The sequence below is a fragment of the Xenopus tropicalis genome, chromosome 3, assembly GCF_000004195.4.
Source record: "Xenopus tropicalis strain Nigerian chromosome 3, UCB_Xtro_10.0, whole genome shotgun sequence".
Classification (NCBI taxonomy): domain Eukaryota; kingdom Metazoa; phylum Chordata; class Amphibia; order Anura; family Pipidae; genus Xenopus; species Xenopus tropicalis.
Genome location: NC_030679.2, coordinates 46595968 through 46613745, shown reverse-complemented (window position 1 = coordinate 46613745; position 17778 = coordinate 46595968). Strand labels below are relative to the sequence as shown.

At 39.2% G+C, this 17778-nt stretch overlaps 1 protein-coding gene across 3 annotated transcripts in view; it reads left to right on the top strand.

The window, feature by feature from the left end:
- The window catches only part of unc5a (unc-5 netrin receptor A), a 185691-nt gene that overhangs the window by 145091 nt on the left and 22822 nt on the right, over window positions 1-17778 (top strand). For all 3 annotated transcript variants that reach the window (XM_031897753.1, XM_031897754.1, NM_001100204.2), the window contains 3 exon segments: window positions 12978-13081; window positions 15168-15348; window positions 15515-15682. In XM_031897753.1, the coding sequence (XP_031753613.1) occupies window positions 12978-13081; window positions 15168-15348; window positions 15515-15682 (453 nt within the window).

Below are 17778 nucleotides of genomic sequence, written 5' to 3'. Positions count from 1 at the left end.
ATCCCTTACCAGCTGGGCGTGGCTTAACCCCCTACGGCTCTGTCATGCCCCACGTTCCCTACACTTCCCTACGGGTCACTGGTCACTATACTGAGGACCTGCTTCTGTATGTCCAGACAAGGGTACAATAGATATTGTACATAATCTCTTCCACTGTCCATATATAAAGGGCTGAATTTAGTGTATTTCCTCGCTGTGGCATGAGGTGCCTCTGAAATCTTAGTAGAAAACCCTCTTCACCCTCCCTTCATTCTACACACGTTTCCCAATTACAGATGTAGCAGGGGGTGCTGCTGGCATTTATAAGCTCTGGCCATCACCCAGTTTACCTTTCATGGGGCTGTATGGTTTGCTTGGCATGGTGGAAATTTCCATGGTAACCTATAACATCTTTGCCAGAGTTAGGGTTGTCAACTTTCTTTGTAAATAGATGCCAGCCTATATATCTTTTTTAGCTTCCTAACATTGGCATTAAACTTTATTTTTTATTGGCCAGGTCAAAAGGCAACCCTAATCAGATATTCTTTACTCAGATGGCGTAGCACATTCTACAGCTATAGTTGTTACTGTGGGAAACCAAAATATTATTTACAAATCTGTATGAAACTGTGCTGAGTAAACGTCCAATTAATTTGTGCTGCCGGTGATTTATAACGCGCTTGTTAACATCTCTTGCTACCGGATTTCTCTGTTGCACAAACACTGAGGTGGCTGCAAATATGACAACTGATTTATCAAACAAAAGAGTTCCAGAAAACAATGTGTTCCTTCCATTGAAGGCTGTAACAAACGCTCCTGGCTATGGAGAATGGGAGACTGAAATCTTGCCGCAACTAGTCATAGTGAGCAAATCATTAGCAAATATGGAGTGTTTGCGATTAGGGAATGCTGAGAGGTGTGCATAAATGCAGCTGCAGGGAGAACTGAAGAGGACTAGATAAAACATCTGAAAACAGACATGTTTTGTGGGGCTGGAACTACAGGGAGTGCAGAGGTTAAAACCACTGGCAGCCAATGTACCTGAGGGAGTTCCTATGAGCATGCAGTATTAGATTTGTTACTATAGAAGAAGAAGAAAATAAAGTGCCAATAAGGCAACCAACAAAGAGAGATACGTGTAAATAATGGGGAGGGGGGGGGGTTGTTGCAGTGCTAGCAAAAATGTTGACTGTGTGGGCCTTTTTATTTGTCACACCCTGTTACACCCCAACCACATCTGCCCTTGCTCCCAATTCCTCTCCAGTTTTAGGCAATTTCAATTAAAGGAGATAACTTGGTGCAAATTACATGGAGCTGGAGACAGGGTGTTCCTGTGGTAGGCAGTTTAAAAGAGGCCAAAACAGAGCAAATCCTAATGGTTGCTGATCACCACAACAAAATATTTTTTAAGGCACATTCCTTAACTCCTAGAATCAGAGGTGCTTCTTTGCATTTTGGCTATCGAACCAACAGATACCACCCAACCACGCTTACTTCTCCTGTGCTTCTCACTGCTACTGCTAGTAAAGCACAATGACACCCCACTGGAGTCAGAAAGGAATGTTTTCCCCTTCTGTGGCAAATTAAAGAGGCTTTAGAAGGGGTTTTTTTCGCCTTCCTCTGGATCAGCTAGCAGTAAGGAAGGTTATATATAGGCATTAAGGTTGAACTGGATAGACGTGTGTCTTTTTTCAACCTAACCTAACTCCTAACTTATATATTACTACAGGATTGGGACCCGTTATCCAGAATGCTTGGGACCTGGGGTTTTCCGGATAAGGGGTCTTTCTGTAATTTGGATCTCGTACCTTAAGTCTGCTAATAAAATTATTTAAACAGTAATTATACCCAATAGGATTGATTTGGCTCCAATAAGGATAAATTATATCTTAGTTGGGATCAAATACAAGGTACTGTTTTATTCCTACAGAGAAAATGGAAATCATTTTTAAAAATGTGAATTATTTGATTAAAATGGAGTCTATGGGAGATGGCCTTTCCGTAGTTCAGAACTTTCTGGATAATGGGTTTCCGGTACTGGATAATGGGGTCTGATACTTGTACACTAAAAGGGCTGCTCACCTTTTGTAAGATGCCCCCCAAGATTCTTACGTTACATGATGGAAGAATCACCCCTGCCACTAAGATAATCTATTTTTGACTATACAGGGATGGGACCCGTTATCCAAAATGCTTGGAAACCTGGAGTCTTTCTGTAATTTGGCTCGCTATACTTTTAGGGGGTAATTTATCTCCATTCAAGTTTTTTTGCACAAAACTTGAATTCTAGCTATGCTTCAAAAACTTGATTGTCTGGTATTTATTAAGTTCAAAAAACTTGAATGTAAAAATTTGCTTCAATGGCAAAGTCAAGCCATATTCTCAAACTCAAGTTTTTAGAGCACGTTAAGTTTATTATTAGAACAAGCTTTCCTTATTAATAAATAAGCGACTATTAGATATGCAAGTTTATTTGATTTAGAAAGAAACTCGAATTTACAAACTCGAAAATTGATAAATAAGCCCATAAGTGTCCTAACAAATCCTTTAAACATTAAGGGTGAAGACACACTGAGCTACTAGTAGCTCTGTGTGTCTTCACCCAACACAAACCCAATATGGTTGTTTTGCCTCCAATAAGGATTAATTATACCTTAGTTGGCATCAAGTACATGGTACAGGTATGGGATCTGTTATCCGGAATTCAGAAAGCTCCGAATTACGGAAAGCCTGTCTCCCATAGACTCCATTTTAATAAAGAAATTCCGATTTTTTCAAATGTATTCCTTTTTCTCTATAGTAACAAAACTGGACATTGTATTTTATACCAACTAAGTACAGTATATTGTGTATTGGATGCAAAACAATCCTATTGGGTGTAAAGAATTTTTTATTGATTTTTAAGTCGAGATGGAGAGCCAAGTTACGGAAAGACCCAATATCCAGAATACCCTTGGTCCTGAGGATTTTGGATAATTGGTCCTATATGTGTACTGTTTTATTATTACAGAGAAAAGGGAAATATTTTTTAAAACCAGAATTAATGTAGTGATTAAAGTGATTTAGTGATTTAAATGGATTCTATGGTAGTACAGGTATGGGATCCCTTATCCGGAAACCTGTTATCCAGAAAGTTCCGAATTACGGAAAGCCTGTCTCCCATAGACTCTATTTTAACCAAATAATTCAGAATTTTAAAACTGATTTCCTTTTTCTCTGTAGTAATAAAACTGCACGTTGTAACTGATCCCAACTAATATATAAATAATCCTTATTGGATGCAAAACAATCCTATTGGGCTTAAATGATGCTTTATTGATTTTTTAGTAGACTTTAGGTATGGAGATCCGAATTACAGAAAGACCCCTTATCCGGAATACCCTTGGTCCCAAGCATTTTGGATAATGGGTCCTATACCTGTACCTTCCTGTACTGCATTACTGCTTTTAAATCTGACTAAAGCAGTTCTGTTTTAGTTAAGGGAACTGCAAGTCTCTGCGGTTTCAATGGCACAGAGAATCCTGTGGCTATTTGCACACACCCAAGTACACGATGCAAAATACAAAAAAATGGCTGATTTCTCTCTTTTTTGCACTTTGCACAATACACATGGGTTTGCAAATGAGTTCTATGGTTGTGGAAAACATCCCTATTCCCAGTAGAGCAGCACTGATCCAGCCCCACATTTCAAGTCTGATGTCAGCCTAACAGTGTTTCTTTACCCAAATGTAAGTTTTGAAAAGATCTATTAAAATCTTAGTGGATCAGTTATCCAAAGTTATCAAACTTCCAAAATACGGCAATTTTCTAGAAAACAGTTCATTTTTGACCAATAATGTAACACCTAAGGGAGAGCTGTTTCCCAAAAATATCAGAGCTTAATTCGCTGTTGTTTACTTTGGCAAACTCGTTCTACCTTCACCGCACAATGGGATATTAAAAAACAATTTCTCAAGTAAAAATCAAATGGACCTGTCATTTCGATCCATGAGTAATAAAAACAAGTACTTATGTGCGGCCCAGCACACCAGAGTTATAATTTCACTTTTCAGGTATAGATTTAGCTTGCCATGAATGTGCACAATGGCATTTAAATTTCAATCTAAATTCCAGACAGATTAGTCATGATGTCTGGGAAGTCTATAATTTAAATGGGCTGATCACATTGTGTAGCTGATATGTGACGATAATAGAGGTTATCATAGAACACTGTGCGCGTCTTTGCTTTTTTATACAGGGGGATTCTGTTTTGTAAGCATTTAATCTGGCTGGATCCAAGGAAGGGCAGAGAGGGTATTTATCTGCCTGTAGTAAAAGTACAAACCACATTGTGTATGTGTCAGATATGTTTAGTATTTACTGTATGTTTTTCAACATCCTGAATCCCATTATTTTCCCAGTCTCCTTCCTGCATTGCCTGGGGCCCCCCCGTCTCTCCACCTCTACCCTTGCTAGTGCATAACCTGACATCCTGTGATGTCATCTTTAAAAGTATCATTTGCTCTTTCTTTACATATCCTAAAGCAATGCGCTCGACAGAAATAAATGTTTGATGGTTTGTGTTTGTATTAATTCTCAGCAGTGTATTTATGCCAAGGTCACTCACTCTTAGGATGCATTGACTCACTTATTTTTTGTACTTTTATGCCTTTCTTATTCCCTTAAAGGCTATTTTGCAGTACAGTTTGTATTGCGATTGCCATGTTTTATTTCTAACTTCAGCTTCCAATAATTATTTGCTCAATTTTATTGAATTTACATCCCGACACAGTTTCATTTTATTTAATGCTGGTTTTTATCTCATTGTGCACTTTACTGGATACTTGATATTGTACTCGGTTATTTTATTTTTTGTTTGTTGACGTTTAGTCATTGGCTGTGCTTTATGCATTAAACCCCTGTCTGCTACTTAACCATGAAAAAGGATTATTGTATGAAAGAAAAAAAATTTTATGTATGGAACTTGGCAGGTCCATAGTCATTTTGTAAAATTCAAGAAGCATTTGCTTTAGTAGTTTAAGGGCTGTATAATATCAGAGGGAATGCTGTCCTTTGTATGCTTGCTTAGCACGAGAAATGCCACAGTGATATATACGGTATATATATGCACAAACTGGGTACATTGATAAAAGCCATAATACTATCTGTATATACACATGGAGAAGACTTTATTGGTGCATAGGATGTTCCCTTCATGCTTCAATTAAGCTTGCTTCATCTGTAGTATTATTCTTTATTAAATGGCAACATGTTGCACAACACTTTGCAGAGACTGATTATCAGACACTTCAGTTCCCGCCCCAATGGAGCTTAAAATCCAATGAGGTTCCTATCAAGGGTGAACTTCATTAGAAGCCAGTGAATCCGCCTGTATAGGTTTATAGTGTGGGAAGAAACTTACGAAACCACTGACACAGGGGCCCCCGGTCTGATCCTCTATAGTTGCAATTAATCCGCCAGCTGCTCTCCTACCTGTGGGCAGGGTATGTGGGACGTGCTTGAGTGGACGGGGGGCCAGTTAGGAGTCCTTGGGTCCCTCCAAAGTGCAGATTACTCAGCTGTACCAAAACTCTACATGGTGACAGGTTGAATTCAAACTCAGAATGTAATCTAAAGGCCACAAAAAAAAAAAAAAATATTATTTTTTTTAATACAAAGGGGGTTTAAATGCCTGTGTAAATGTTCTGATGGCATTCTGGCTAGCGACTGTCTAATGTGACACATTTTATAGATTCTGTCTCATCCCAGGAACCTTATTTAATAGTATAATCAGTGGGGGGTGCCAAAATGGTAGGCAACTGTCACGATTACGCCACTTCAGACGCACGTGACTGTAGGTGTGGCTGTCTAGAGGGTCCCCTGCTCAGTCTCACACACCTGACACCCAGGTCAGACTAGCATCACAGCACCCCAAAGACCAACCAATGCTCACAAACTCATATACAACTTGCTGCCACCACTCTCATACTTCTTACACTGGCGATGAGAGATGCCAAGCACACTGGTAGAGAAAGGGTTAATGTAAAGAACCAACACACGCACTCTCCTTACCAGCAGTCAAAGGGTTAATCAGCACACAGCATACAGAGGGCTAAGGCACACAACAGAGTTACACACTCGGAGGTTAGGTACGTTTTAGAGCATCAAGGACAAACTTATTAAATTTTATATTTAATATTATAAAAAGTATAACAGTGCAAGTTAAAACAAGATGTTACAACAAAAGGACATACGATAAAACAAGTACAAACAGTTTTAAAATAAAATGGAAAAATATAGAAGTCCTATACTATACCAAGCAAAGTCCTTCTAGTCCTGGAGGCAAGGGGAAAACCACAGGATAAACTTCCAATAGAAATTGGTCCTCCACAGAATATCAGAGTATAGTCAGAAGAGCTGACTATTTAGTTTGCAGGGGGATCAGGTAACTGGACACTCCTCCCTCAGGAATGTAAGGGGCGGGGCCATTAGCAGGACACACTGAGTTTTATGGCCTCCTGTGTATGGACTGAGTGTATGGACTGGTCCAATGATACCAATGTCCATAACTCCTTGTGGGAACATAATAGAAAGATGAAATTAGATTCATCAATTCTAAATGATCCCACTGGTCCCATACAGACTAAACATCACTACTGTGTGACCTGCCCCTGCCCAGATACTCCTATCTGACAAACCGAGAACCCAAATCCAGCGATGTTTGGACCCGTATGAGACCATCTTACATGAAACATATACTCAGGTTTTGGTACCTCTAGTATAAATGGTGTGGGTTCTGGGACAATAAATGTTTGTGAGTTTGGGATATGGTGTGACCTCCACATCACCTATGATGGGTCCCAATGTGAACTCTAATTCACCCCCATGTGGACTTTCACTCCCCCACATGGCATGGCTCTTATCAGCCAGGGATTAGAGTTGGGCATTCCAGGTTGTGAGGCCTTACACATGGCTGGTTCCAGACCCTAGTGACCAGAGGCCTGTTATATATCTCTTTCTGGCACATTTCTGGAAGATTTTGGGATACCTTGGCCTGCTTGATTAACCCTTACAGGCCTATATCATGACAGCACCTCTCAGTGATTGCAACCAATTACCTGATACCCCAGGCTGGTGCTATGGTTAGCAGAAAACTGCACCGGCCTGGAGACTCCTGTCTTTATGTCGCTCGCACATGCGCAGTAGAGTGAGAAGCTGAACTTTAACAAAAAACCACCTTTTTCCACTGTATTGCGCATGTATCAGCCCTGGGATTGTGAAGACAGAAAACAGGAGGAAGAGGATCGCTTGCTCACAGCTACCCCAAGCCAGTGCAGTTTTCTGATAACAGGGGCACTTGGTCAGGGTATTAGGTAAGTGATTACAATCACTGGGGGGGTTGTGCCTAACATTTGGCACCCCCAGTGATTGTACCTTTTCTTCTCTATTAAAAACAGATCGCTTTTTAAATTTTTTAATTTCTACCCTCCAACAAACTGAAAGTGCTTCTCAGTATCAATGTTACAATGTACAGTACAATTGCACACATTATAATGTAAGCTGTTTTTTAATTGAAAACAAAAGGCAGAATGCATTCCTAGTACAAACCCTATCATTTGGCTGAAGGTGAATATTGATGTATATCACTCTCTTCATTTTGAAGGGGGATGTGAGTAACAGTATATAAACAAATGAAGCAGTTTATACAATCTGGCATCTCTCAGTGATGCAGTCTCCATAAGTTCCAACCTAATTAAATAAATACAGATTTGTGGCTTGGCACGAGACCTGCATTGTAACCTTACATTTCTTTATAAAAAAAAAAAAAAAAAAAAATCATAATTAATGGTCTTCTAAAAGCAGCTATAAGAATTGACCTTAGCAAAACATATTTACATCAAGGCAGACACTAAACCATTGCAGGAGCAGCAGGTACACCACACTAGGTTAGCTTACTATTACTAGCAGTTTAAGAGGACCTAAACATCTGCCATTTACACCCCAAGAAATAGACATTTAGGGTCACTGACTATCTGACTTTTAAAGACAGCTGTTAAGCTGAAAGCATGGTATTAGCAGTCTAAAACTGCTTAGCACTACAATATAAGTTCATGGGATAATGTAATCAAAATCATGTTTTTACCAGGTCTAGTAACCCATAGCAGCCAATTATATCACATCTGGCTGTTTAGTATGCTAAGAAATAACCGATTACTACATTTTGATAATAATTTAATAATTTGTACCCCCAAAAGAAGGTTTACACACCCCTGATTGAAATGTGTGAGCACCCCTCAGTCCTAAGCTTAGGAATGCTCAGTTTTGAAGACCCTGCACAATGACATTTCTCAGCTGCCTCCCCGTCCTCAGTGGTTCCTTGTACAAAACTACGTTCAGTGCATTCTAAGGAAAAGTACACAGACTATTTTGTTACTATGGAGACATTAGAGGGATTTAAATGTTTACATTTATGTGAGGATTTAAAAATAGCATCAGTCACTCGCACAGGGTGCCAGGCTCAGGCATGAAATGAGTTAACCATCACCGCCTTGAAATCATTTCAAAAGAAAGACAGATAAACCCTTTTAGGATACAGACCTGAAAATGTAACAACCCCACCTTCTATCTGCAGTAGATCTGAGCAAAAAAACACTAATCGCTCAGTACCTGTCAGAGAAATGCGTGACTGTAATAATGACTTGTTTTCTGATGCATAATAAAGAAAAATCTCTACTCACTAGGGCATGGACTTCTAACCTTTTTCTCAGGGCACCCCAATTCAGATTTTGGACCAAAAACAAGTGGTTTAGAATGAATTGTGCTTGTGATTTAATTACTATTGACCATAGTAGCAAGATATTTCATAATAAACAGCAAGGGATCCCAACTCACAGGTTAAGAATCAGCACTAGGGGTCATACTTTGACCATATATGGCCCAATAAAGACTGCCAATTCAGCCCCTCCAAACCCAGTCAGCATTTATTGGCCCTTGTATGGGGTCCTCCAGACATGCTGTGACCAATATCTTTCTCAAATATATCTGGCAGGTATGAAAATTCCGTTGGGCCTCTGTAGACTCTCAATGTGATCTGATCGATGGCTATCATCCCTATTTGCCTCAGCACATTGGTAGCCAAAATGGGTCATCAAGGATTCAAACCATTTGTGTGGTGTGCTCTCAATCTGTGTAGCACTTCCTGCTTGTCACAACAAAGGGAAACCTGATATAGGTGTGGGATTTATATAATAATATAATAAGTATTCAGATTACATTTTTCCCTTTTTGAATGAAGGTTATGGTTCTATTTGACCAAATCAGGTAGGCATAGAATATAGGAACCTGTATTATTATATAATATAGTATTTCCCTGTGTACTTAAAGTGGGTGATGTCCGCATAGGGCCAGATTCATGAAAAAGTCACGGAAAATACGCTCGGAGCGTTCATGGATTAATAAATGTGCCCCAAAGTCTACTTACAATTCTAAACTCTATTCAACTTGTTCATTTTTTTTTTTTTAAAGGCAGGAAGGTAAAAACTGCATGCAGTGCTTTCTTATGGTTCTGCTGGCTCTGTAGGCTAGTTCAGCAACCTCGCAAATTGATTCAGTACAATGCATTTGTGCCACCAATGTAAAGGCCCCAGCGCATTGTTATATGCCTCAAATGTCAATGCACATGTGCTGAAAACGCATTTAAAAATATTTAAATGGTGAAGTACACCTTTAAAGCTTAAGGCACATGGGGATTTCATCCGCCACCGCCACCAGCGGGGCACATTAACGGTCAGTCGCAAACAAAACATCCCTGTCCCCCATCACAGCTCATACGGTTATTTAATGGAAGCGCTATTATATTGACACACATAAGGGGTTGACAGGCAGACCAAAGCTGTAAGGGGGGGGGGGGGGATTCCCCCATCTGATTCCTTTTCCCTTTAACATCAGATGAGTGAATATTCCATGAACTTATTTCAACTGTATTTCAAGTATATAAAAAGCCTCTCAAGAAACCTTGTACCAATAGAACTGTGATTTCCTGACTATTATATCCAAGCGGCTACATGAAAGGCAAGAGCATGACATTATTGTTATCTCTCTTATTTTTCAGCATCTTTCTTTGCATTGCACGGGAGGCCCACATAATTGTTACTGTATGTGTTTGAATGAGGATGTTCTATCATTTCTTTCTCTGAATACCTGATCTGTCTATTCAATCAGCTCAGTTAACACTGACTCTCTTATAGCTCACGTTGAAAAAATTGCAGAATGAATTTTTCACTCTCTCATTATAATCTTCAGATTCATATATGCCTGCTGTATAATGAGTTGCTCCTTATCTCAAAGCCTAACAAAGGCTGCATCTGGGGGGTGGGAGAGGCTTGCATATACAGAGACCTTTCGGTAGACTGCTCATTTGTTTTAATTGTTCATACTGCTCATACAGTCAGGCGGCAGAATGGGACTTTGATTTTAGTATCAGATTGTGCCCTGTTTTGCTCAAAAAATAACAAAGACCATAGACAATAGACAGAATGTGCGTTCAGCATAAACCCTGTTAATTAAATTACTGTGGAAAAGAGGGGTATACTGCCTCTTTAAATACATTGACCTTCAATAGCAGTGTAGCTCCAACCTAAACTTGTAGCACTCCAACTCCCAGAATACACAGTCATATTATAACAGGTTAAAGCTTGCTACAACATAATGGAAAGTGTCTTAAAGCAACATTGCACAACTATACTTCATCCACGCTCTTTGGGACCAGAAGGCATAAACTTAACTGATGCAAAACACTGAGAATCCATCCTACTCTGTATACACACAGCTCCCTGTACTTTCTTTAGGCGGTCTAAGCATGAGGCATTAATACATAGTTTGGGGGGGGGGGGGGGGTTTAAAAAGTCTAAGCACAGTAATTTCACTAGGAAAGATAAAAGAAACAGGACATGCAAACCTTTGGAAGTGACAAGAGAACCCTTAATACCTCAAAAAAGGGCACAAAGCAAAACAGCCTTTGCACAAGCACTCACTATATTTAACCCCGTCATTCACAATAAATACGAATGCATAATCAGTGGTCCCCTTGAGAAAATAGGAAAGAATATAAATAAATGGTGTTCCATAACAATATTGGTTGCTGTAATCATAAATGACTCTTTGTCTACCTGTGCCTGGCCTTTACAATTATTTATTTTATAATATTTGTATATTATATATATATATATATATATATATATATATATATATATATATATACACACATACATACATCAAAAAAAATTCAAGTCCTTTGATATATGGAGATATTGATATACATATTGCCAAATTTGTGTCACTTGTGATTTATGGTTAAAAAATCTTTTGTATTAATATAAGTTTGCCAATATAGAGAGAACTTTGACGGGGTTGGTGTATCGGCTTCTATGTAGATTGAACACTTTATTGTGTTCGGTCTCCATGGTGACCCGCTACGTCACTTCCGCCTTCTTCTTATACACGGAGTGACTAGCAAATGTGCTTTGAAACATGTAAGATGGCCACGCTGCTGCGCTTGAGAAAGGGGGTACAAAGTTTCCCGAAACGTTGCGCTTGAGCGGTATGCCTGATCAATATTCATGGTTTTTTTTCTACTGGATTGTTCTTATATGGAACTTCTTTTAAATGATTGCCAATAAAAATCTTTTTTACAAGTACGGAGTGCGACTCGGTTGGAGAATATATATTATATATATATATATTTATTATAGAGTCAGGGTTAGGTAGCTGGGACCAATTTTCTGGGGATAAAGCAGCCCTTGGCACAATTACAACACATGAGAGCGTAGTCTCTTTTAGGCAGTTTATTTTTCACTTGCATCAAAATGACAAAACAAACAGTTCCAAAATAAAATCCTTGCCACTTAATGGGCTCTAACTAACACATTAGTTGTCCTAACTAACCAGGAGCAGACCTACCGCCTGTCTCCCACACAGAGAAAAGAAAAAACAAAGTTCAAACCTTGTAGTAGTTTCAAAACTTTCAGTCAGCTCACACAGGCAGCTTCCCTGTGTCTTTCCCCCAGACTGCAGCCTTCTACTTTGGCCCAGGCTGCCTTTTAATTAGCCAGCTGAGAGGCCTCAGGTAGACCCACAACACCCGGGCTGGACTAGCAGTCCCGGAACCATTCTTTTAGGAACCTGGGACATATATAAGCTCCTGGACTTTCCCAGGTATCCTGATAGTGACCTTACCACAATATATATATATATATAAAATTTGTGATAGAAGTATATACATATATATATAAAATTTGTGATGGAAGCTGCCTCTTTCTGTATAGTGGCTGTAGCTAAGCATCTCCTTTTCATCAACATTTTTGTCTTTTATAGCATGGAGGACAAAATAACAAGACAGGTGTGCCACAAGGTGTCCCCCTGCTATGACTGAGCTTGTGTGATGTGCTATGGGGTTCCAGTGCAGTGGTGCTTCCTAAAGATACTCGCCAAAGCGTCCATGGCTGTCACTAGTAATCGAGTCGCCTGTGTGCACAGGATGCAGGAATGCAGTGAGGAGAGACAGAAATATAGATGAACAGACTAAATGTATTTGAAATCCGGTTAATTTTAGACCTGTATACTCCAGAGGGAGGGAAAAGCAAAGCACCCTGACACTGTGTATACATCATTTTCTGTCATTCTCTATCACAGACTGGCAGTAATGTGTTTTTATACAGTGCTGGCAGATACTGCGGCAAAGAGCAGAATACAACAGGAAAGGCTAATTCCCCTCAAGAAATCTTGTGGAATCAGTTGCCAAACATGGATGGCATTTTGTACATCCTCGACTACCAAATATAATGCCAGGCACATAACAAAGTGTGTGTCATTTATAAATGTTAGTTAATGTGTTGGTTAAGAATGATTTTTGTAGGAATGAAGCCAAAAGTAATTCATGTAGGTGAGTGGTTCATTCCACTCTGAGTCTCCCCAGTTGTTTCTCTGTGTTCATATTTGCCGTGGGCCTGTTGTTTTCCCAGACCTCAGGAAAAATTTTGAGCAAGAACCATTGTCAAGAGAAGTGTCTCTGGATCAGGAGGTGATGCTGCTGTGTCAGCCCCCCGAAGGGATTCCTCCCGCAGAGGTGAGTCAGTACTACACTATGGCATGTGTTACCTTCCCAAAATGGGAATCAGTCTATTACTGGGGGGCTGGAGAAAATTATATTATTTTAACCCCTCTATAGGAAGGAAAAAGTGCAATATAATCAGGCCTAAAAATGTCTAAATGCTATCATAAATCCAGTATTTTTTGTTAAGGTCCAACTTAACTCCACACAAAGCTCAAGGGCATTACCAAGGGGGCAAGCAAGGTAGATTTGCTTTCTCCATGGAAAGCCTGTTAAGATAGAGGTACAGTAAGAAAGTATAATATATTTATTTTCTGTTTTTATTCATGGGTTGATTTATGTCTCTCTGTCTATCTATTCTATCTATGTCTATCAATAGTCTCTTTATGTACCTATTACTTTGTATGTCAGAGCTGTAGCCCAACAATATCAGGGTGAGAATCTTAAAGCAAGACTGATAATTACAGCTTTCCCAGGTCTCCTGGGCCAGTGGGCAACTTAATGCAAGAGGATCCTCCAATATGAGAATACAGGCACCGTAACAGAACTGAACCCTCATCCTGATGTTGGAATGTAGTGTTATACCAGCAAGAAAACCATCTACCTATGTTAGATAACAGAAAAAGTGACTTCAGTAGCACTGGCTTTACAAGATTTTCATTGCATTCATAGTTGAATTTGCAAAGTCTACTTGTTGACAAGAGCAAGTGGGAGAGTTCTAGGTGTATGTTTCCTTTAATGCTTGGTGGAACTAAAAGAGCACTGCTTGTCTAGTCGCTCTTGGTATAGTACCAGAGTACTAGTGAAAATACATTGCTCTAGAGGATTTTTTTTTTTTTTATTATTTTCCCCTCAGCATAACTGGAACTATAACTGTTCAGTGGAAAATGAATTGCCGTTGTTCTCTATTGGTTTTCCATTTCATAACATGGAGTTTGCCTTCCTTTTAGATTTTTTTTTTTATAGAATATAAAAAAGCCATGACGAACAAGAAATACCATTTAAAGAACACAAGAAAAATTATGGAGTGAATGTGTCTTGCCAGGCACGCTAATGCAATGAGATAAAGGGAAAAAAGACGCAGGCTTAAATATATAATCAATGAAAATCATATTTCACAGACATGTGCTAAATCTCCAGTGGCAATGACCTCTGTCTGACCATTTTAAGAATAGCTACAGAAAGGGAGATGGAAATTACAACACCTTTTTATTAATAGAATTATAGCCCAGGCTGGGCCACAGGGTCTCAAATTGAATAAAGTGGATACATACACTTCATTTCCACACAAGATTTGTATCTTGCACTTTTATAAGATGCAAATAAAATTATATTCTGGATTGGCTTGCAAGAATGCTTAAGTGATCCATTTGACAAACACGTTTTTATGAGCACATCCATTTATATGGCTGGGAGAAATTCCTCACCTCTTGGATACAGTTTCCCCTTCATGTTTAGTTTGACGCACAACTCTGCCTCAAAAAAATCTTTGGAGGAGTTCACCACACACATCCACCCCTACCTGGCCCCACCTCACCCACCTGTGTATGCACCCACCCCTCATGTCCCCTGCTCCCCACCAGCTCTCAGATAGTAGAGCAGCTAGGAAGGGGGGATTTCTATAGAGGAAACAGGCTACATGGTCCGGGCCCCCCCCCTGCAACCCCCAGGGCCTGCTTCCACTATAGGTACACCACTGTACACCAGAATGTGCTTAACTGCTTTGAACAACCAAACAAATTAATTTATTTTTAGATATTAGTGCAAAGTGCAACTCAGCAGCTGCACTGTGCACTAACACCCATCTGAATCCATACACACCAACGTGTGTATGGATTTTTTCTTCAAAAAGCAGCCCTAATATGTCAATTTGTTAATACTTTTTTAAGAAAGTTTTCCTGACAACTTGAATATCAGCTTTGGGGTAAAAAAGGTTGTTTTGTTCTGAGATACAATAGCTTTTTACTATAATATCTTCTTTAGAAAAATATCGGTAAAACAGAATAACTGAATACAATGTTATAACTTTAGCATCTTGCTTTCTTTCTTTGCCTTTATTTTCAATCTCTTCTTGTATCCTTTTTGGTCTCCATCATTAAAGGTTGAATGGCTGAAGAATGAGGAGATTTTGGACCCGGAAGTAGACTCCAACATTTTCATTGGTTCAGACAACAGCCTCCTTCTGAGACAGGCTCGCCTAGCAGATACTGGGAATTACACGTGTGTAGCCAAGAATATAGTGGCCCGAAGGAGAAGTAATTCAGCTGCCATCACTGTATATGGTGAGGGTTGACATGGGCAGTATGCACTGACACTGCCGTCTTCAGCAACATTATTTTGTTGTTCACTTTAACAATCATTGACAGTTCTATACATTGCAGAAAAATAGTATGGCGTGCCTGCTATATTGTGCATTTCAGTAGATGTTTTTTTGCCCTTCTTTTTCAGTCAACGGAGGATGGTCTTCGTGGGCAGACTGGTCCCCCTGCAGCACTACCTGTGGGAGGGGCTGGCAAAAAAGGAGTCGAAGCTGCACCAATCCCACACCCCTAAATGGTGGATCCTTCTGTGAAGGGCAAAATATACAGAAAACTGCCTGTACAACATTATGCCCAGGTACTATAATCTGCTAGCAGAGACCCCTCTTATGAGTAAATGGAATAAAAGCCAACAGAATGAACTAGAATAAATAAGAACAAATATTGGTATCACAGTATCATATTCTTTTTAGTTATAGCACTGCCAATTTTATTTGTTTTTTCAGACCTGCATGAAGGTAACTATTTCCCACATAAATAATGATATTTGAGTAAGAAATCTAATGACATACCCTGGTACAAACTATAAACTCTATTTTCTTTTGGCTGACGGATTGCTAAATATTTTTGCAGGCTACCAAAACACCAATATTATATTCATGCAAAAGTAAAATTGTTCACGCAAAGGAAACTTTAGACATTTTGTGTAAATACAGTATTTTCCTTTAACAATTTTTATTACTTTGCCCCATTATTTGTTAATGTTTATGTGCATATCTCCAAAAATATGTAATCGCCATCTGTACAGGTATGTGATGTGTTATCTGGGAGCCTGCTATACAGAAAGCTCTAAATTACAGGAAGGTCATCTCCCACAGACTCCATTTTAATCAAATAATTTTCATTTTTAAAAAGGATGTAATAATAACACAGGACCTTGTACTTGATCCCAACCAAGATATAATTAATTATTATAGGAGGCAAAATAATCCTATTAGGCTTATTTAATGTGTAAATTATTTTTAGTATGGCAATTCAAACCCCAGATCCCGAGCTTTCTGGATAAAAGGTCCCATACTTTTACAAGATTTAAATGTCCCTGTATCATTATACAGTGCAAGCCTTACAAAATATCATTTTAATACAGCCATTTTTCTTAAAGCAAAACTGATTTAAAAGTGATTTATAGCTTAAAAACAGTTATAATAAACTATATATAATAATAAACAACATAAATACATGGATATATGCATAGTGAGAGAGCTGGTGCCTAGAGATGTAGCGAACTGTTCACCGGCGAACTAATTCGCGCGAACATCGGGTGTTCGCAAGTTCGCGAACTTTTCGCGTATGTTCGCAATTTGGGTTCACGTGGCGTTTTTCCGCTGCGTTTTTTCTCGGCCTAAAAACGCCGCAAAAGCCACACATGGCGTTTTTCAGCAAATCCCGTTTCCATGGTGCTAATAGTGCGAAATAGCAAAAAAAGCCGCGTATTTCCGATAGGTCTGCCAGCTGCGGTTTTATGCAACGCTGTGTCAACAAAGTATTTTTCAGATAAATTTTTGCCCTTGATCCCCCTCCTGCATGCCACTATCCAGGTCGTGGCACCCTTTAAACAACTTTAAAATCAGTTTTCTGGGCAGAAATGGCTTTTCTAGGTTTTAAAGTTCACCTTCCCATTGAAGTCTATGGGGTTCGCAAAGTTTGCGAATATTCACACTTTTTGGCATAAGTTCGCTACATCCCTACTGGTGCCCTTTAATTTCACGAAATGTAGTATTTAAGTATCCAATAGTCCCTTGCACAATGTAATTTATAAATAACATAAGGCACTAATTTGCATTGGAACTATGGGAGGGAATGCTGCATTGTGGGAAAAACATAGCAAATTGCACCAATATGTGAGCCTAGTACTTTAGGGCTATTAGCTGTAATCCCAACATGCTCAGAGCAGAGAAATCATAGCTGGAAATTTACAAATGAATTACGGTAGTCAAATTCAATGAACCCACTCAGTCTGCGGTATATCGCCTGAAATGCTTGTCTGAACAACCGTGTTACCTCTCTCATCTAATTTTTGGGTTCTACTAAATGGGACTGATTAAAATGCAAACGTGAATGAACCTTTAATGTTCCTTTAATGACACAACCTTTCATTTTAAGGCACACAGAGATGTGTACGCCGTAGGGAGAGGATTTGATTGAGAGATCTCCGTCCAGACAAAACCAAGCGTGCTACAAATATGCTGAGCTTTGAATAGTCAGATAATGGACCAATATAATGAAAAAAGGAGCTGAGCTAACTAAGCATCTTGCAATATAAACAGCTCAGAGTGAGAAATTATTATCCTTATCATCAATGTATAACACAGGGAAAGAGAGGGGAAGGAAGAGACATATTACTGTGTAAAGGTGGCCATACACTGGTACAGATACCATGTAAGTGGCCATGTA